The 21,272-nt window shown below is 47.2% G+C and overlaps 1 protein-coding gene and 4 long non-coding RNA genes across 13 annotated transcripts; 4 read left to right on the top strand and 1 right to left on the bottom strand.

Moving 5' to 3' along the window:
* Window positions 1-335: 335 nt before the first annotated feature.
* Window positions 336-13,393, bottom strand: LOC120647341. 7 transcript variants are annotated; one of them, XR_005664752.1, is made up of 12 exons: window positions 13,267-13,393; window positions 9,550-9,671; window positions 9,092-9,411; window positions 8,896-9,014; window positions 8,582-8,689; window positions 2,972-3,172; window positions 2,841-2,894; window positions 2,658-2,746; window positions 2,313-2,568; window positions 1,968-2,055; window positions 877-1,866; window positions 336-788 (listed from the first exon to the last, which is right to left on the bottom strand). It is a non-coding gene; the product is annotated as an uncharacterized LOC120647341 (long non-coding RNA). The 7 variants fall into 7 exon arrangements; XR_005664753.1 differs by having other exon boundaries at window positions 877-980; window positions 1,786-1,866; window positions 8,896-9,411; XR_005664757.1 differs by having other exon boundaries at window positions 877-980; window positions 1,786-1,866; window positions 1,953-2,055; window positions 8,896-9,411.
* LOC120647340 lies at window positions 10,208-13,033 on the top strand. 2 transcript variants are annotated; one of them, XR_005664750.1, is made up of 3 exons: window positions 10,208-10,318; window positions 10,530-12,102; window positions 12,174-13,033. XR_005664750.1 is itself a non-coding variant. In XM_039924106.1 (2 exons), the coding sequence occupies exons 1-2, from the start codon at window positions 11,702-11,704 to the stop codon at window positions 12,718-12,720; spliced, it is 948 nt and encodes a 315-aa protein (XP_039780040.1). In that variant the 5' UTR covers window positions 10,556-11,701; the 3' UTR covers window positions 12,721-13,011. The 2 variants fall into 2 exon arrangements, 1 of the variants encoding a protein (XP_039780040.1); XM_039924106.1 differs by lacking the exon at window positions 10,208-10,318 and having other exon boundaries at window positions 10,556-12,102; window positions 12,174-13,011.
* Window positions 13,394-14,734: 1,341 nt separating the features above from the next.
* On the top strand, window positions 14,735-15,990 carry LOC120648906. Of its 2 annotated transcripts, none has more exons than XR_005665116.1 (3): window positions 14,735-15,007; window positions 15,121-15,306; window positions 15,382-15,990. It is a non-coding gene; the product is annotated as an uncharacterized LOC120648906 (long non-coding RNA). The 2 variants fall into 2 exon arrangements; XR_005665115.1 differs by having other exon boundaries at window positions 14,736-15,007; window positions 15,416-15,990.
* A 405-nt stretch (window positions 15,991-16,395) lies between these two features.
* Window positions 16,396-17,361, top strand: LOC120647343. Its single transcript, XR_005664759.1, has 2 exons — window positions 16,396-16,454; window positions 17,035-17,361. It is a non-coding gene; the product is annotated as an uncharacterized LOC120647343 (long non-coding RNA).
* Window positions 17,362-17,851: 490 nt separating this feature from the next.
* Window positions 17,852-19,714, top strand: LOC120647342. The gene is made up of 3 exons (XR_005664758.1): window positions 17,852-18,401; window positions 18,491-19,403; window positions 19,538-19,714. It is a non-coding gene; the product is annotated as an uncharacterized LOC120647342 (long non-coding RNA).
* Window positions 19,715-21,272: the final 1,558 nt, after the last annotated feature.

The raw sequence follows: 21,272 nt of genomic DNA on the forward strand, positions 1-21,272 counted from the left end.
CACAGCGGCACCCTCCTGTTCTTATTTTATTTAACTGTAAGAATGGTTTGTAAGGTATAATCATGCGTGAATTAATTAGTGTTATTACCTGGGCAGCCAATCAGCAGAACCAAGCAAAAGGCATGGAGACGGAGATGCAATACGGAAGTGCCAGACTCTGTATTGTTCTGGCACTGATAAATAACAAGTAAGAAGGTATATAATATTCACAAACCAAAAATACGAAAGCCATTAATTGTGAGGTAATTTATATGCATATATATATATATATATATATATATATATATATATATATATATATATATATATATATATATATATATATATATATATATGAACCATGTACACAGTCAATGCATGTGAAACTGTGTCCAGGTTACTTCAGTGCAAAATTGTGCAGAGAATAATGCAGCTGTGCTACTGCTTGTGCAGTTGAATAATAAGTTACAAAGCACATGAAAGAAAGAGGCAATAGATTATACTGTGACTAAAATAGAACTCATCTGATTCCTAGCAGCTTTCACTTCACTAAGAATTGCAATAGTATGGCCAGTAGCAGTTGAAGGTGGATCAACTTTGATCACCAGGACAAAATTAGAAAAGTAACATTCCATGGGATGGAAAATCAACGATGTTAATAAATCATAAGAAAATCACAAATATCTCAAGATATTCTGAACTGTAATGATATTTACAGAATGAAAAGCCTCATTGATTTCATCCTGCGATGCATCCTTAGGAACACCAAGAATTTTGTAATAGTCTTTTTTCAATCGAACAACAGTGACCTGACAGAAGCACTCATAGATGTTAAATTGCCCTTTGTCATTGCAAAAGTAATTATGATAAGAAAAGAGTAGTTTAAACCATATTAACCTGTAGCATGACAATTTTTTTTAAAAAAAGAGAGAGCGAAGCTTGCACAGTTGGAGCTGCCAAATATTGTTCCTTGTCTGTAGCCACTCACGGACATGGATCACCTAAACGGCCAAAATTATACAGCACACATTGTCAGATTCTCTGAGATGGAACAAAATTCACAAAAGATATCTGCACATGAACAATTGTCTTAAGTATGTAAACCAATGCTTGAATATATACTCTGCACTGTTGGAATAGAAGTGCACACAAACAGTAGGTATCTGCATACAATTAGTAAGAAAGACCACATAAAAAAATCAGGTAAACACCGCATTAAAGAATGGAACACGTCTATTTTTCCTAATCGTTCTTTCAGTAGTCTAATTCTAAAACCTTGCATTAACCAATTTGTAATCATGTCACAGTTTCCAATCATATTGGCCTTTGCAATGTTGATGTTGTAGTTGAATTGCAGGTGCTGTTGCATTTACCACATAGCATCATATAAAAGCAGAAGTACTATTGTGTGATTTAAATTTAGTCAAATCATATACTATAATGAGCTTAGTTAAGTTGGATGGCAGATGCTGTTGAATTTAAGCATCTCCCTTTATTTCCTACTTGCAAAGCAAACCAAAGCAAAGCCTAATCAATCTACACTTTTATTATTTGTTGCCATTAATTCAGAACATGTGATCTATAGGGTACATCAGTACATCATGTTTTCTAGAATCAACAGAGAGGGTTCCTTGACAGAAGCTGCTACATGTGTTGCATTATTTAAGTTCTTACCATGTGTGTTAATCCAGGGTGATATACATGGTCAATTTAGTAGGCTAGAGGTTAATCGTATATTAGGTCTAAACTCCTAAGTCCGAAAACTTAAACGTAGAAGAAACAATCCAGAAACAGTTAGAGATTAACCTGGGTAGCTCTCCTACGCCCAGTTCTATCCCAGCAACTGTAATTGAGCTTCATTTGAAATGTGACATAAAATGGGTAATTCTATAGAAAGAAAAATACAAAAGAGTAAATGTCAGCCCCTTAACTATCTTCCCTGTTTATGGACCAGGATTGTCTTTTGTTTATACCTGAAGCTAACTTACCTTGTGCAGTGATCATGCACTCCAGTTCAGACTTGATGCAGTAAGCTGCTTTAGTTTGAGCTCCCTTGCAGAGAAAATATGTCCATTCCTGCAGAGATATTAGGCGTACATCGGTTGGTTAGTGTTTGTTTGGTTTGGTAGATATCTAGAGAGGTGGTTGGCAGGACAGGAACTATATATGAACTGTTTGAGAGTAGACAGTCTCATTCCAATCCTCTAGTTATTAATCTACTTTCATAACCACATCAGCCGCCTGATCCCCAAATTCCCATCTATCCTAAGTCCGTAACCTAAATTTGTGGCAAAGCTAGGCAATTATGCAAATCTACAGAGTACACCACATACCTAAGATTCAGACCTGCAGTCTACACAACAAGTTGTGGAGCAGCTCGGTTTGGCATCTCGGCAGGTGGTGGCGTCCAGCCCGCTGCGCACCCTGGTGCGGCCTCGCCTCGGCCAGAGGGGGCACTGCTGGCGCCCCCCGCTCTGGGACGCGTTGCCCCGATCGCCCCTGGCGCCAGCAGGATTGGCAGCTTCTTTCCTCCCCCTCATAAACAGGTTTGATTTCCCTCACACATCCATCCTCCAGATTATGTATCAGCTACAAATAATACATTTATCAGTACATAATAAAACAAGTATAGCACATAGATGAAAGTTATCCAGGTAAACGCAATGCATAAATGGCACCTTCAATATATAAGGATCATTTCATGGCCCTTTGTTTGATCCAAGATAACCACCCTTGTCACTACATGTGGATGAACCACCCAGGAATTCTGGCAACACAATGTATAAGCATGAACAAATGTCAAGAACTTAAAGTTAAAAATATCTAAAGAATGAGTTCAGATGAATGTCATCTCCACCTACCTTGAGTCTATTACTTCAAGAAGCTTGCTCTGGTAGTTAGTTCGAACCAAGAACCTACAGACAGAAGATATATATGTATGTTATAGCAAACAAATGACATCTAAGAATGGAACATAAGTCATGGCATTTACATGAATCTTTGGATGACGTTTTTGGGTCAATGAAGCCCTTCACACTGTTCCAGATCAACTTGAACCCACTGCCAGCATTCATGATAACACTATCAATTCAATACCATTAATGATAATACTATCACCTCAAGGATGGTGTCGGCTCTAAAGTCCATCCTCCATTTCAGCATCTCCGCACCGAACTTCTTGGCTTTCAAAAACCTGTGATGAGACATTTGTCTGGCAAGTTTAGATCTTGGCATAGTGGCATTTACAAAAAAAAACCGATACAAGTTTAGACCCTTTCTTCCCCTACATACCAGACATAGCGCGGGTAGGAGAGAACCTTGTGAAGCGTCCCCTCATAAGAGAAGACTTAAATGTGATATAAACATCAGTCCTAGGAGGCTGATGACACATTTATTACATCAGATGGTTCATTACCGTACAACTCTATGCGGTAGTGAGCAGAGAAACGCCACTATCGCGAGGATTACAATCCACACACACCAACGATATTAAATACAAAAAGAAAGTCATCAGAGTCTTGCGCCATGTGGTATCTCTTGCGGATGACCCTAATCCACAGGCAAGGCTGGGTGCAGGACGGTACCCCTACTCAACGTCGTCGGGTACAAAGTCTGGATCTTCTTCTGTAAAAATAAAGAATGGGGTGAGTACAAACGTACTCAGCAAGTCCAACCACACCCACAGAGGGGGGTATAACAGAATATAATGGACATGGTAAATCAAGGATAAGGCTAGGGTTTGATTTGCGGAAAACAACATTTTATGCAGGGGTTTGTTTGAAAACAAATATTTCTAAAACCAGTTTTTCTTATATTGAGTAACACCAAAGGGTTGATCCGCACAGGATCCAAGTTTTAAGACTGCTACCGGACTCCTCATCCGCCGTAGCACACGGCACAACTGCCGGACACATCTCCAAAACAATTCACGCCAAACCATCCCAAAGTAAACACTAGTTGTGAGACCACACCGTAACTCGCCCAGTACCGTGGGCACGGACTATTCGAATAGGTTTTTAACTCTGCAGAGGTGTGCAACTTTACCCACAAGTGGGGTACCACAACACGATCACCTTAGTGTCGGTGCAGATCCCAGCAAAGCCATTACCCACCTTAGCTAGACCTGACTAGTCATCACGGGATGCACCAAGGGGTCATCGACCTTTCACCTAGGTTTAACCGGGGCATAAGTCACTCGGGGCTTATCCCTTCTCCTTAGTCACCCGTTGCTCTCACCTCTCCCGATGGCTATCAGACTAACTAGTGGGATTTATGCTAAGCCGTTGGCCATACAACGGTCGAGTGGTTTGCACGATAGTGGAGTTAGGTGAGATGTAACACCAACTCGGTCCTTAGGGGTGACAAGATGGATATCTACCTTCCTTGCCCTGCCACATCGGCACGAGCACACCAAACGGCAATTCACACTGAAATGCCATCCATCCCATCTAGACTCATCTTTCGAAAATCCACTTTTATCCCTTCCCACACACACACCTTTTCTTTATAAAACAAGTTGTATAAAGTAGCAGGTCCTAAGCGTTCTAGTATCGATTAACGTCCAAGCAAAATCAGACATTAATCTAGGTGGTCAAGGAGTGGTTATCACAAATCAAGGGGTGGCTATCCAACCGTGTTTTCATGCAAGCAAAACATATGCAAATTTGTAAAACAGGCCGATAGGTTGTGTTTATAAAAACTAGGACAAAACATGCATCAAAGGGGGCGGGATTGAACTTGCCGTCTTCGAAGCCTTCAGGGAGGTCCTAGTCGAAGCACTGTCCTTCGGGCTCGGGGTCGCGGAACTGGTCCTCGTTCACGGGCTCGCAGTACTGCTCGTCAACGGGCTCTCCTTCGTTCACACCGTGGTCTACGACACGTACAAACAAACACACAATCAAGAAAAAGAAATAGGAGTGTTATCGTTGAGCTCGAATCGGAAATAATCAAGATATAGAGTTTGGAGTAATATTGTTGAGCAATTCCCTAAAGGCATGGCCAAAACTATGACACGAGAGGCGTGGTAAAGTTTTAGGTCGATCCGAGGTCGTTTGGCGCATGAAATGATAGGTTATACACATGTTCAGTGGTTAAATAAGGGTCCAAGGACTTGTTTGTAATTATATTTGAGGAGGCAGGGGCTTAGTTTGTATTTTAGAATTTATCTGGGTTAATATGGAAAAGGTCAGGGTCTATTTATTATTGGGTTTATAAGTTGGAGGGCTTATTTGCAAAATAAGAAAACAGGAAGGGCTTCTTAGGAAAAAGGTTAAAAGGGTGGGGGTTTCCTTCACAAAAACAGGGAAGGCTAGGGGGTTTTGTGCATAACTGCCCTGTCCTCTCCCTCCCCTCGCGCTGGGAAACAGGGGAGGGGCGGTGCCCGCCGACGGCGGTCGATTCCGGCGGCCCGGGCGATGGCGGCGGCTCTGGGGTGAGGGAAAAGAGAGAGGGAGGAGGGAGGGTTCGATTCCCGACCGCGGCTCAGCCAGAGGCGGCCCGAAGTGGCCTAGCCACGACGGCCGGCGGCAGCGGGCGGCGGTGGCGCTGGGTCGGCGGCTCAGAGGCGTGGTGGCGGTCATGGAGGTGGGGGAGAGCACCGGGGAGCTCCGGGGAGTCGATTACCCCACTCACCTTGGGCAGGGGTGACGCGCAGAGGCGGGGCGACGGGAGAGGGCGGCGGCGACAATGGCGGGCGGTGGTGCTAGGAGGCAATGGGCGGTGGCGGCCGGGGATGCGGGGTTCAGGGGCAACGCCGAGCCCCTTTTATAGCGGGAGTATGGCAGTGGAGCGGTGGTGGTCGGTGGGGAGGCCGGCGAGCGGCGCGGGGCGGCGTTAATGGGGTTCGGCGGAGCGGAGCGGCACGAGCGGCGAGGCACGCACTGGTGACACGACGCCTCGGGCAGGCGGTGAGCGACCCAGGCGGCGCTGTGCACGCATAGGGAGGTGGCAGCGATTGTGGCGGGGCGCCGCACGTGGAGCAGTAACGGAGCAGGGCGCCAGCGGCGGGCGGCGGGCGGCGCGCGTGGCTCCGCTCGCGGAGTGGCGAGCTGCGCGGCGGGCGGCGCGCGTCGTGTGGCGCGCGTGTGGAGCGCGTGGGCGAGCGGGGAATCGGTGGTGTGAAGGGCACAGCGGGGCGCGCGGCGTGTCGGTGCCGGTGTCGTGGCGAGCTCGAGCGTGCGCGCGCGACGTCGCGGCGGTTCGCGCAGCGGTGTGCGAGCGGGGCAGGGGTGCGTGGGCCAGGGGGCGTGCGGAGCAGGGGTAGCCCGGGGCGTGGCCGGCGTGCGCGGTGGCGAGCTGCCCAGCAGCGCGCGCGGGGAGGAGAGAGGGCCGGCGCTGGAGCGGCGGTGCGGGCAGAAAGCGAGTGGGGGGCCAGGCCAAGCGCGCGGCATAGGGAAGGAAGGAGAAAAGGAAGGAGAGAGGGAAGGAAGGAGAAAAGGAAGGAGAGAGGAAAGGAAAAGAAGAAAAGAAAAGAAAATGGAAAATGGAAAAAGAAAAGAAAAGGAGGGGAGAGAGAGAGAAAGGAGAGAGAGGGAGAGATTCGCGCCGCGATCGCGGCGCCCGGTCGGCCACGCGCGGCGTCGGGCACGCGTGCGCGGTCGGGCGCGTCGCGCGGGTCGAGGGCGAACAGGGTGGTGGATTCAGATGTTGGGGTCGGGTCTTTCCGAAGATCGGGAGATCAGGCGGGAAAAGTTTTCGGAATTTAGGGGTTTGGGGCTTTAGGAGGATCCTGAGCTCAACGACGAAAAACTTTGCGATTAAATATTTTTATCGCATGTTTTAATTTGGTTGATTTTTTTTCGGGATGTCACACCTTGCGACACAGATCTGAGCAGGAAGAAACGGAGCAGTGGCCCAAATCTCAGGGCCAAAAAGAGATTGCATAATGAAAATCCCCAAAACCTAACCCAAAGATTGAAGAAATCCTCACCTGTGCGCAGCAGCAAGCGGCCAGGCACGGGTGAGCCACGGAGCGCTGGGGAGGCCGGAGGGGCCCGGTGCGCTCGGAGGCCCGGAGGGGGAGATGGAATCCCGGTAGCTGCTCGTGGCGACGAGCTTGGAGGCGCCCACACTCGCATGTGGGGCGTCAGGTGGCCGCAACCTCCGCGCGTCACGGCGGCCGCACCCGGCGCGGTTGAAGGTGGCGGCGCCCCCACCTTCGCCGCCAGCGAAGGGCCTTGCCTCGGCCGGCTGCCGGATCAACCTCAGCCGCCACCAAATCGACCTCCGCCGCCGACGAATCGAGCTCCGTAACCTCCAAATTGAGCTCCGCCTCCACCTCTCCGTCTTCCCATTTGGAGACCCGGAGGTTGCTCCATCCACGGGGCACGGCGTCCGGCGGAGGGGGCAACCGGCGCGCATCAGGGCGGAGGGCGCCACCGGCGCGGCTACGGCGGACCCGGAGGCGGAGCATGGGGAGGCAGCGCATGAGGCGAGGAGGTGCAAGACGGGTACTGTGTTGGGATGGGGAGGCGGCATCCGGGGGGGCGAGGACGGAGCGGCGGCTGGGCGTGGACCGGCGGCCGGGCGTCGCGGATCTGCCGAGACGGCGCGAGCGGCGCGGAGCCGGGGACGCGGATCGGCGACGGGGCCGGCGCGGATCCGCCACGAACGGAGCGGCGGCACGGCTAGGACGGCGTGAATGGTGGCCGGGACGGAGCGGCGGCTTGGCGCTGGGGACGAGGGTGGGCAACGAGGGCCAGGCATCGCGTTTGGCCGTCCGGAGCAGGGGCCAACGTGCACGGCAAGGATCAGGGGCGACGAGGGTGGGGCACCGCGTCATGGAAGGTAACCACACTGATTTGGGCTGGAAGACCAATGGGAGGGCGGGTATGGAGTGAGGGTAAACAATACCCGTGGTGCAAAAAGAATCTTGCGCGGCGCCACATTGAACAGGCATGGGTGTCGTTTTCGCTTCACCGGGCGTTTCGTCAAACACTTTGCGCTTACATGTGGGCCTAAAAGTGATGTATTGTAAGGTGGGTGGGTAGATTTTGCTTGGTAAAAAGTGTTTCAATTGTTTAGGTTCTTTATAGTATAAAATATATAAAATATCTAGGAATTTATAAGTTTATACTTATTTTAATGCTGTACATGCATCAAGAGGAGGTGCCAGAATGCGAATTTAGTATAACTCTCAACATCAATACAGTGAACTCACTGAAATAAGAAAGTAACTGTACTATCTCTGAAACAAAAAACACTGAAAGGAACACAATTCAGTAAGTAACTATATGCAGACTATATATGCAACTGAAGTCATAGTACCACACAAAGACATTGCTAGGAACTACATGCTGGTACTTGACATCGACACGGTATGGATTCATAAACAGCATAAAGTTTACTTGGGATTCTTGTTTCAGAAGTATTTCTTTTTCAAGGTGCAAAAAGATGAAACATGCGCTTCTTCAGACAATGCAGCATGGCCACAAAATCACCACGTCCAAGAATAAGCTTTGCTTGTCTCAGTGATGAAATAGTAAAAAGTAACTACTTAATTTATGTACTATATTGTCAAACCATTACTAAATATGTTGAAAGAATTAGTATCTTGATCTTGTTGTAGTGGTCGTCGGCTAGCAGGCTGAGGATATGGATGCACCTGGCTCGCATGGGCACTGGCCTAGGCTGTCCTTGATGATAATTGACTAGTCAAAGTCCTCAACACGGTAATTGACACCTGATGTATGTAGACAACACCTTCATAAACCTGAAATTGAAGATAGTGAAGCTTTACAATGTAAGCTAACCTACAGTGCATACATATGATTCCATAAAAACAAACTTAAGTTGTGTTAGTCATCTAAAACCTTTTATGGTAATTCGAATGGTGTCAGTTTTGCCAGCAGCAGAAAAATATTTAAAGAGTCCTACATGTGTAGCAGATTCTCATGGTCAAGGAACAGTTACATGTACCTGAAAAAAGGCCTTACTTTCCTCAATTTCCTCAAGTAATCGATTATTTAACTTGTCAATCACTTTGTACTTCTGTCATGCTCAATTGCCCGTATGATCACTGCATGTGAAGGACTTCTCTGCAGAAAGACAAAATCCTTCTTGATATTAAAAATATAGTTTGCGTCACAAGATAGAAAATAAAGAATAAACAAACCTCAGGTCCAATGTAATTCCACCCCGCGACCCCCGCCATGGCACCTGCCTCCTCACCCCTCTGCGGCTCCTCCGTCGACGCCCCGCTCGGCTGCACGCGCCTTGAGTACGGCGGCTGCCGGGCGGCCTCTTCTGTGCCAGCTTGACCCCACCCGCTTCCTTGCCGCCGGTCGAGGGCGCACTCGAGCCGGCAGCGAGTCGTGCCGGAGCTGGCCACGAGCGGGGGTGGTGCTAGCCCCAGTCGTCGCTGCACCATTCGATTGGAGCCAGGCGGAGCTCGAGTAGTGCGTGGGATCAAACCTTACTTGCATGATCTTCATACTGTATATATATCAAGGTTACGGGCGCTCGTCGGTAACCGTAGAAATTTTCTATTGGACAGAAATTAACAACAAAAATCCTAATTGACCACGGACAGAAATTGTAGGAACAGAAGAAGATGAGGAAATTGAAGAGTACCTTGAGTTGGCAGGGGAATCACCAACAATTCATCCATGAGCACGCGTCGATCTGAATTCAATGAGGTATATGTTGGGGGCACGCCCGGCAGCGCACTCCAACCATAAATATGTCAGGTGGTTCTGTCCAAAAATTAAGATATAAGCAAACTGCAGAACGAATTGATGTAACACAATTCCAACCATTGTAGCAACTTCCACATCACTAATTGTACTTAGATACATGGCCACATGGGTTGAACAACTATTAGCCTATTAGGCAAAAGTTCCTCGGAACATACATGAAAAGGGTTACCAATCAGCCACCTCGCAAGCTACGTTGCACGGATACTTGGCTGAACACGTGTATCGCGTATCGGATACGTATCGGATACGGATACGTATCGGATACGTATCGGATACGGATACGTATCGGATACGGATACGTATCTGATATGCGTCCGATACGTATCCAATAAGTATCCGATTTTTATTAAATTAAAAAAACAGATACGCGTCCTGATACGTATCAAGTTCATGGATACGGCGTATCACCGTTTCGTGGATACGGCCCAGCCCAATAACATGTCGCATATCCCCGTCGCCCTAGCCAGCAGCGCGCCGCACTCCTGCATCACGCCGTCCCTGCTCGCCGCCCGCCGGCCCGCCCGCCGGCGACGAGCACCCGTCCCTGCTCGCCGGCAACGAGCTCCGTCCCTGCTCGCCGGCGACGTGCTCCGTCCCTACTCGCCGGCGACGAGTACTGCCCCTGCGACGTGGATCCAGCTCCGGTGAGTTATCCTATCCCCTTCCGGCCTTCCCCAATCTCGATCTCCTCTTCTTCTTGAGTTCGTAGCCAGTTGCTGCTTGATTTCCTTGCTACCCACTTCGTTTTCCTCTCCCCAATCTCGATCTGTTCCCTCTCCGGCTCTCCCCAATCTCGATCTCTTCTGTTTCAGCAGTGGAGTTAGTGAGTTTTGTTGCTTGATTGCTTGTATGCAGTAGATGGCATCTCCCAATTTGAGCGGTGCTAGTGCAACTGGTAGCATAGGATCTGCAGCCACAGAGGCAACAAACATCAAGGCTCCACTTTGGGATCATGTCACCATTTTAGAGAAGCCAAGATCTGGTGGAGGAAATACTATGTGGAAATGCAAGTACTGTCCAATGCAAAAACTGAGTAGTTACAGTAGAGTTGAAGCTCATTTGCTGCAGAAGGGGGGAAAGGGAATAGGTAAATGTCCTAATGTTACATATGAGATGCTTAGTGCAATGAGGAAGGAAGTTGAAAGGTGCAAGAATCTGGTGGAAAGATCCAAGTCAAGAACTGTTTCTCTGCCTACTGCTCCTTCCTCGAGCAATACTGATGACACCAACAAGAGGACCAAGAGGGGGGCCCTTTCTCAATTGGAAAAGGCTTGGAGACTGGAAGACCATAACCACTTGGATGCTTTAATCAGTAGAGCAATTTATTCTGGAGGGATATCTTTCAATTTTTTGAGAAATCCATACCTTCGAGAAGCCTTTTCCTTTGCTTGCAGCCGCAACATGCAAGGTTATGTGATTCCTGGTTACAACAGAGTTAGAGAGGGACTGCTGAAGCAAGAAAGGAGGCACATAGAGCAATTGTTGGAGAGCACAAAGAGCACATGGTCAGAGAAGGGAGTAACAATCTGCACTGATGGTTGGTCAGATCCTCAAAGGCGACCAATAATCAATTTTGTTGTTGTTTGTGACAAGTCACCTATGTTCTTGAGGGCTGATAATTGTCAAGCTGAGATCAAAAACATGGACTACATTGCTGACAAGTTGAGAGGTATAATTGATGAAGTAGGTCGAGATAATGTAGTGCAAATCATTACAGACAATGCTTCAAATTGCAAAGGTGCTGGTCTCATTATTGAGGCTGAGTATGAAAACATATTTTGGACACCATGTGTTGTGCATACCCTCAACCTTGCTATGAAAAGTATATGTGAACCAAAAATAGGAAACAATCCTTCTGATGATGAGATATTTATTTGGCAGCAACTTGAATTTATATATGATGTCAAAACTGAGGCTGCTTTGATAAAGAATTTTATCATGAATCATGGCATGCGGCTTTCAATGTTCAATGAGTTCAGCCGTTTGAAGTTACTTTCTATTGCTGAAACAAGATTTGCCTCTGTTGTATGTTTGTTGAGGTAAAATCAGCCCTCCAACAAATGGTGATTAGTGACAAATGGAGCATCTACAAAGAAGCCAGAGATGATTCTCCAACTCCAACGGCCCAAATTGTCAAGGACTTGATACTTAATGATGTATGGTGGGACAAGGTGGACTACATTCTTAGGATTACCACTCCTATATATGAAATGATTCGTATGACAGACACCGACACACCATGCCTTCACTTAGTTTATGAGATGTGGGATTCAATGATAGAGAAAGTGAAGAAAGTCATATATCGATATGAGGGCAAGCAAGAAGATGAGGAATCAGACTTGTACTCAGTTATTTATGACATACTGATTGCTAGGTGGACAAAAGGAAATAATCCACTACACTGTTTAGCTTATTCACTTAATCCAAGGTACAAAACTACAAACTGCCATTGCAGATATTATTGATTTCATTCACTAAAATCATAATGCCATATTGTAGATACTATAGCAAAAAGTGGCTTGAAGAAGGTGTTGGCCGTGAACCACCCCACAAGGATAAAGAGGTATCGAAAATGAGGATGGTTTGCTTTAAGAAGTTATTTCCCATGCTAGAAGAGTTGGCTAAAGTAAAAGAAGGGTACTCAAGATTCTCTAGTTGTTCAGAAGAATTTAATGATCCTGACTCAATCCATGATAGATGGGTTGTTTCCCCTATGACTTGGTGGACAAATCATGGACAATCTGCTCCCTTATTGATGAGTTTGGCCATGAAATTGCTTAACCAACCAGCCTCATCTTCTTGCTGTGAAAGAAACTGGAGCACCTATAGCTTTGTCCATAGTGTCAAGAGAAATGCCTTAACTCCAGAGCGTGCAGAAGATTTGGTCTTTGTGCACTCAAATCTGAGGCATCTGTCAAGAAGAACTGATGCATACAAGTCAGGAGAGACAAGAATGTGGGGTGTAGGAGGGGATTCTTTTGATTCACTTGGTGGTATTGGCATTCTTGAAGTGGCTGACCTGTCCCTTGATGAACCTGAATTGTAATATGTGACTTTTGGTTTGGATGCTGATGCTCAGCAGGTTGATGACAATGAAACAAATGAGGAACAGGAACTTGATGGGATCCTGAATTGCAACTTGCAAGCCTGAATGCCTTATTGCCTTTTGCTTTTATTGATTTTCTAGAATAAATTTGAGACTGTTGTGTTTGAGAATTTGAGGCCTGCTGCTATGCTGTAATAGAACTTAAGTAGTTAAGTAGATTGGCACTTTTATTGTTGACAATTTGAGACCTGCTGGCTGCTGCTATGTTACTCTGCACTTGTGATTTGTGAATTTGATGTTCTGTTCGGTTGTTCTTGTGTGCTTTGACTTTGGCTGGTAATTGCTATTGCAAGGTAATTTACATATGTGCTATTATTTATTTATTTAAAAAAATAGTAAAATGTATCCGCGTATCGGGTTTTCTAGAAAATTGTCGTATCCGTATCCTTCCGATACCGATACGCGTATCTGTATCCATGCTACATAGCTCGCAAGTTCAATGGATGACTCAGGCATTCTATAATGCAAGATGGATATCACTCTCACCTTTAACTTTGTGGTCTTGATCAACTGGAAGACCAGGCAATCGCCATCGACCAGCTTGTGCTAATTGGCAAACCTTCTCCATTCTGCACTGAGGCACAAGGTCCCGATGAGGTAGGTCGTGCTGTACACCGCCGCCGCGCCCCCAGGCGAGCTCGCATCCCCTGCTCCACCCGCATGCCGCTCTCGCCGCCGCCGCTCCGACTGAGGAACTAGGGAAGCAGAGGAGGGCATGGAGTGGGGAGGCGGTTCCCCTGCGCTTCGGCTCGCCGCTGCCCTGCACGCCAGCCATGGCCCCGCACGGTCACCGCTGCTCTCCCCTGCAGTGCGCCACGCCGCGCCGCTGCTACCGCCTGCCCTGCGCCACGCCGCGCGGCTGTCCCGAGCGCTCCTCCACGCCGCTCCGAGCACCGCCGCTAGTGCACCTCCGCGTTGCTGCGGGGCCATCCGGAGCAGGGGAGGGGGGTGCCCGGCCCGCCGCACGCATGGCCGCCGCCGCGAGCTCTGCCGCTTGGCCCGCCGCGAGCTCCGCCGCGCGCTCCGCCGTGCAGGCTGCCACACGCTCCGCCCACGGCTGAAGCAGGGGAGGGCCGCGCCCGCTCGGCCTGCTCGCCCGCCCACGGAGCTCACCCGTCCGGTGCGGGATGCGGGGTAGTGAGGCGGCGGGGGATGCAGGGGTGTGGGCGGCGGGGGATGCTGGGGAGGAGGCACGCCGGAGGAGGGGAGCCAGGGGAGGGGGGCGCCGGCGGAGGGGAGCCAGCGGAGGGGATGCAGGAAGAAGAAGCACCGAAGGTTGAAGAAGAAGCTGACGTGTGGGCCCCACACGTCAGTGAGTGTTGGGAGAGAAGCAACAGGGGTATTTTGGGCCATACAAAAATACGGGGGTCTGCAAGTGGGTCCAAGGGCATCAAAGATGTATAAAATGGCACGATTCAAAGAAACAAAAAATTGTAATGGCAGGTTTTAAAATATGTGAATTGTAATGTCATATCTCAGAAGTTAGCAAATTGTAATGGCATGGATCAAAAAACCCTTGATTAAAACCTACCCCTGTTTGAGCTGCTCTCCGCGTCCCATGGGAAAAATGGGACGCGTGGCGCATCTCGGCGAGCTCTGGATGTTTTGCAAAAAAGCCCTTATATTTTTTGAAAATCGCATACGAACCCATCTCGTCCGGTCAGCACAGTAACCGCGTTCGTTAATTTTTCACTCAGGTCCTCTAACTAATGTTTATTTCAATACAAAGAAGAAGAAATTCGACAATCCTGTCGTTTTTGCGGAAACCCCCCGCATGGCACTTTTCCATTTGCACCCTCCCGCCGCACCCGAACCCTACCCCCCTCTCCCACCCGCCCGCCGCCACGCACACTCTCCCTCCCTCTCCTGCTCCCTGACGCCGCCTCCCCTCTCCTCCCCGGCTCCTCGGCACCGCCTCCCCTCGCCTACTCACCTCCTCGCCGCCGCCTTCATCCCTTTCCTGCTCCCTGCCGTCGCCCTCTCTCTACATAGAACACCACCCGACCGACTCCCCCACCGTGCTCCTCGTCCCCATCCGCCGCCGCCGCCGCCTGTGCCACGGGGGCCGCTACCTCGCCGCCCTCTTCCTCCTTGCGCTCGCAGGCTTCCTCCTCAGGCCCGCTAACCCGGATGTCAGCCTGGGGCAGGGGCGGCGCAAGGTGGCCGAGCAGCACGGGGCGGGATCAGCTCAGTAGCGGCGGCGCAAAGGGCACAAGAACTCAAACTTGTACATCCACGTGATTGTGGCCATGTGATCTCTCAGTTTACCCCTTTGTTTTTCTCTCGTCCTGATCTCATTGCTTCTCCAATCTCCTTTTTCTTTCTCTCTCTCTTCCTCAGATCCAAGCTGCGGGGTGAGCAAGATGACAAGGGAAGATGATGGTGGCGCGGCCCCTCTCAGCTCTCTCCTCAGATCTGTTAAGGCGGCGAGGAACCACGACAAGCCCACGCTCGAGCAGGCCCAGGTGCTTCCCCATGACAACTCTGCTGCGAGCGGCAGTTTCCTTCCCTCCCACCTCAGACTTGGTGAGATATTCGTCCTGCACTCTGTCACTCTCTCTTATTCCTTTTCAATTCTTTTCATCCTTCCATTTTGTTTAGATTAGATTCGTCCATGTTTCTTTTTTGGATGTAGCGAACCATTCAAATAAGACATGGGATCAAATGACAAAGAGCATAATACAAGTTGCTGCTCCAAGAAGAACAAGGGGAGAGAACACAAATTTCTCTCACGGGTCTTGATTTCACCCATCAATTGCGTCCTGTGAGAGGAATATTGATAACCGAGGCTGCTTGTTTCGATTTCCTCCTCTATGACCTGATCTGATTGCTTGATGATTTAATTTTCAATCTTACAGTTCATACTTCAAAGTTCATGATTTTGGTTAAGCGATTTAATGCCAGATTTTTGCAATGCTTGAATAGGGTTCCATGTTAGCTACCTTTGTAGGGATAATCCTATAGGTTTAGTTTGTAGAACTTCTACATGTGACCTTTACTTCCATTACGCTCAAGTCACATATTGTAAACCGAAAGCGTAACTGTTTTTTTTGTCAGGCTCAAAACCATACTAGCAGCCTTTTGTTCCAAACCTCAAACTGTGTTCTTGCTACATGGATTTAAAATGAAGGGAACAACTAGGACATAGAATTCAAATTATCAAATGTTTCTTTGTACAATCAGAGTAATAAAAGTATAAAATTGATCTCATGTTGTCATGAGCTAAGCCAAGATTTCTGTACTTTGCAGAATGAATAAAACACATACTACAGAGGTAAATAATGTTTTCTTTTGTATTTCTATTTCTTCCTCTTGCTTCAAAGCTACGAGTTCCGATTGGGCGGTACATGTTTAACTGTTTTAGCTGTGGGTTCTGATTTCCGCTTTCACTAAATCTTGAATGATTAAGAACATTTGGCGCGCGTTGCGCGCCCTATCATAACATAAACATTTGGTTTTAGTTGAACAGATAGAAAATTATTCAAGATTTGGCACCACAACTAAAATAGTTAAACAGTTAAAGCGGAAATCAGAACCCACCGCTTTCACTAAATTAAGTACCCGTGGGGCAGGCTCCAGCACCACGGGTGGCGAGCTCCGCGTAGGAAGGCTTCGGCGAGCTCGGCCGGTTGCAAGCAGGCGAGAGCAGCTACCTCCGCATATGGTTCCTGCTGGTGAGCCACCCTCCGAGTGCTGTAACCACCCATCTCGATCCCCTTCCTCTTCACCTGTTTTTTTTCTTTTGATTGCATTATGGTTGTACATTTCTCTGCTTGTCATCGAGAGATAATAATTAGTAAATGAAAGTTCAGACTTGGTGTCTAATCAGCACTGAAGTCTGTAGATTGGGTATCACAGGAATACATGTAAGCAAAACATAGAATAATGTTATATTAAAGTAAGAGTAAAGTTTAAGTTGTAACTAGGATTGAGATCAGGACCTACATATATGTTGAATTGTCATATATTGTTTGCATACATGACCTGTCATGATTAACACTTGAAGTTATGGTAGAAGGCCAAGTGCCAATTGGTTCAAGCTTCAAGAGATGTTATGCTGAAAGTATTATCAAGCTTTTTCAATTGCATTGATGTGTAAATGATATATGGTCGTCTATTGGGTAAAAAAAATTGTTTCTAACTAGGATGGAAAATGACTAGGTGAGTTTGAGCGGCCCATCATATCCTGAGCTCCTTTTGGCTTCGGAGGCCTTGTTGTGAGAAATTATCTTATTGGGTTTCTTCATTATGTAGATGGACTATGTGGTCGATGCGAAGCCATTGCTCAAGAAGATGGAGAGGAATGGAATAGGCCTTAAGAGAGCTTCATTTATATGGTTTATGCACTATATTATGACAAGCACAAGAGGTTCAATGCCGCAAAGAAGATGTACAATCTGGGGACGCAGAAGTAAGCAAAGCTCTTACCTCAATGCCGCAAAGAAGATGTACAATCTGGGGATGCAGAAGTAAGCAATCTGTTTGTTCCAGTGGTGTACATCAGTAATAGATTATAGGGATGTGGACAGATTAGTGCAACAGAAAGAATTATAGAAATACAAACAATTTCGGTTATGTTTACTTCTTGTTTTAATTGCCTTGCATTTTTCAAACATTGAGGTGCAGAGGATATTTCTTCAGGTAACTGCAAACCAATTTCAGAATGCCGCACTCATGTTATCCTAATGGAACATTTAAATTAAAAAAATACTCACTTGTGCTACATGGATATATTATGAGGATTCTCTGTTCTTAAGAATCATAGATTGTATATGTTCGTTCTTTAAGAATCATAGTGTATATTCTATATCTTCAGTTGGTGATTTATTTACTTTTTGCAATTCTCAAGATGCAAAAAAAAAGTACACAAGAAAGTGTCTAGCCTAACTAACATGATAATTTTAATGTTTATTTGTCAATAAAAAGTACACTAGAAAAAAGTACTACAGAATGAACATTGTTAATATATAGGGGGCTCCCATTTCTTTGCAGTCTAAAAATTGACAGTTCTTTGTACCTCTCACATATAGATGATGGATTTGTTTTATTCTGTTCATTTGTATGCATCAAATAAAGGCTATGTAGCATGGATACGGATACGCGTATCGGTATCGGAAGGATACGGATACGTGGATATGTCAAATTTCTGCAAAAGTTAAAGGCATAAAGGTGTATCGGATACGGATACACGGATACGTATCGGATACGTGATACGGGGTCATGTTGAAGTATCGGGGTTATATAGGATAAAGGTGATCATGGTCTGCCCATTTTGTTTTAGAAGCTCATTTACATATGCCTACAGTGGGAAGAAACTATTATAGGCCTGACTTGAGAAAAGCTTCAAAACAGTGTAATATTCTTGGTCAGCTCATGGTTATTGTACTCTTTTCAAATGCGACAATTTTATCATAGCTGCTATAAGTGAACATCAGGTTTATCAAAACTTATGGGACACATATAATTGTTGAAATGGCAATCCGAGCTCAGGATGTTATATGTGTTAAACGATATCATTCTTTATTCAACTGCTGATTTAAATCTGCATGTGGCGGATCTTAGTGATTTTTTTTCCTGATGGGAAGAGCCATTTCCCAATATATCACAAAACAAAGAGCAAGGTACAAATGCTTCTACCTCGAGTGCATGTTTGATGTGTTCTTGTGTACTGGAAAAGAAAGAAAAGCTAATCTGATTCATTTCAATACAGGTGCGTGATGTTTCTGTCAGGATAGTGCAGCAACCTAATAACCTGCACCTTTCTACCTACTCTGAAACATCAACCAAGGATGTAAGTATTTCTTATAACTTAGTGTCAATTTGCTGCCTCATGATATCGAGATCGAGACATAAGTGCCAAGGAAATCTGATGCTATTATGTTCAAATTTGCCCCTATCACTTCTCTTCTTACTGGTATTCCTGGTAGTGGTTACCTCAGCCATGCCATTAATTTATATCTTCGCTGTAAGTCCGAAAATAAATCTTTTTCATAGAACTATGTTACACGCTGTTTACTTTGTTAACTGTCTTTTAATTGAAACATCTTGGTTTGGAAGCTATTTAGCTGATTAGGTTATTCTACGGTTTGTTCTCCCAGATAAACCTGATCTTCAAGACTTGCAGTATTTCTTGAAGTTTCAAGCGCCTCTACAATGGGCACCTATGTTCAATGAGCTTGTCCTCATAATTTTTTAGAGATGCTTTTTGCTATTTTCTGTATGCCTCATCCAAATATGGGTGCATGTGTCTGAGGTAGCCACAAGGGCCCTAGAGGATGCTTCTGATCACTATAATTTTGGTGTCAACATAAGATCCTCATTCAAATATTAGTATTTTTTGGTAATGTGTGTCTGTACCTTAGTTATCCCATTTGATCACATTTCAGACAATAGCAAGAACTTGTTTGTCAATTTATTCTTGTCTTAAGACTGGATGTTAGATTGTTTACTAGGAAATATATTGTCACATGCTGTCACATGTCACAGATAATGATGATTTAATGATCCCAAGTTTGACTGTTAGATAATCTGATCTCGGTGACTTGGAAGCTTCACGGGCTTCTTTTCCTCAACAATTCAAGAGCATTAGCTTCACTGTTTGGGATGTCGGCTGCCAAGACAAGGTAAGAATAAGACCTTTTTATTTGGATGACGATACATTTGTATAGACATGTAGCACTACTTGAAATTGTGTTTCAGTTGTAACTTCTCAATGGGTTACATGGTTTGCTTTTTCTGTGGCATCTTCATTATGCAGCAATCTCATGGATTTCTACTACCCTAAAGTACAGTACAAACCTGAAGCAATTTGCTGGTATAAAATTCCAGATTGGCATGCACAGACAGGAATTAGGGAAGTGGTTTTTATCTGACAGTGATATATTTGATGACTAGCATGCACAGTGTAATCAAAATTAGAGCATTTTACTCTTGAGACGTCACTGATTAGGAATTCTAGAACAATGTATTCTTTTGTTCTACGAGCAAATTAACATGTTCAGTTTGAAGTCCAATTGTAACGTTGATTCCAGGAATTGGCTTCTCTTTCCTGTTGCAGTTGGTCTATGTTGTTGTATAACAGAACTTATAAAGGATTATGCATATCTCTACTATGATGGTCATTGGTAGGGCGCGCAACGCGCGCCTGGTGTTCTAGTCGGTGAAGGAGAGAGAGAGGGGAGGGGAAGGGCATCCCGCGGCGCGTGAATGACGGGGCGTCCGCGGCGCGTGATTCACGCTGATTTGCTAGTCGACCAATGAGGAGGCGGGTACAGGAGGCGGGTGCGAGAAGGCGACGTGAAAAAAAAATGCGAGGCCGCGGCAGGATTGCACTGGCGGAGGCATCGTTTTCGTTTCACCAGACATTTTGTCAATCACTTTGTGCTTACATGTGGGTCTAAAAGTAGTGGTTTGTGAGATGGATAGATATACTTTATTTGATAAAAAGTGTTTCAATTGTTTAAATTATTTATAGTATAGATATACACGCACGATTTGGTATGGGCACGTGCGCGCCCAAATGGTGCCCAGTCGGCGACAGCGTGAAACACGAAGGTGTCGTGCGCCACGGGATCGTTCCAAACTCCCAAGATCGGAATCAAGCAGACATGCACGAGCTGACGCCGACTAGCGAAAAATAAAAATCTCCGGTGGCGTCGGCGTCACACTACTGCCGGCGGGCCCAGGCTGAGAGTCTCCCTTGCCCGGCACGGGGGGCATATCCATATGGGTTAATTGGATCTGTGTCATTATAATTTTTTCGTTTCTGAAATACACCATTACTATTTAAGAAACTATGTCACTGCCATTGTAATTCTTGACTAAGCTGAAATATGCCATTATATACGCCTCTAACGTCTTTGGGCCCATGTGCAGGTGTATATGCAACATTTTATTGTCGTATGTTCCTAAAAGCCCCTCCCACTCTATCTCACTTACAGGTGGACCCAATGTGTCATCACCTTCCTCTGTCCTCTCCCTTTCCCTGTTGGAACGCAGCACGCGCACCTTCGTCGATTCAGCCGGTGTAGGCTCGTCGGCGACGAGAAGCTAGCCCATGCGCGTGTGCTAGCGTTGGCGTGGCGGCCCGCACGCTCGGCCGGCGGCGGCGGGGCTCGCTCGACGCGGCCCGCCCGCCCACGAGCTCGGCCGGCGGCGGCGGGGCTCGTTCGACGCGATTGCCCGCCCAGGCGCTCGGCCAGCGGCAGCAGGGGCATGTATCGGCCGGCGGGAGCAGGGGCAGGGGCCAGCGCCGCTCGCCAGCTCTCCCGCTCCAGCGCCGTCCCTCCCACCCCCTCGCCCGCGCTAGGCCTGCGCGGGGCCATGGCCGAGGCGCAACCCGCACGGGGCCATGGCGGAGGCGCCGCCCCTCCCCTTCTACCTCCGCTGTGCATGGGACGGACGTGGAGCAGTGTGGCGGGGCTGCGGGCGGAGCGCTGCGTGGGCGTGCGAGCGGAGGGCCGCCGCCACAAGGCAGCCGGCGCGCGGGTCCT

Source organism: Panicum virgatum, chromosome 9K (genome assembly GCF_016808335.1).
Source record: "Panicum virgatum strain AP13 chromosome 9K, P.virgatum_v5, whole genome shotgun sequence".
Lineage (NCBI taxonomy): Eukaryota > Viridiplantae > Streptophyta > Magnoliopsida > Poales > Poaceae > Panicum > Panicum virgatum.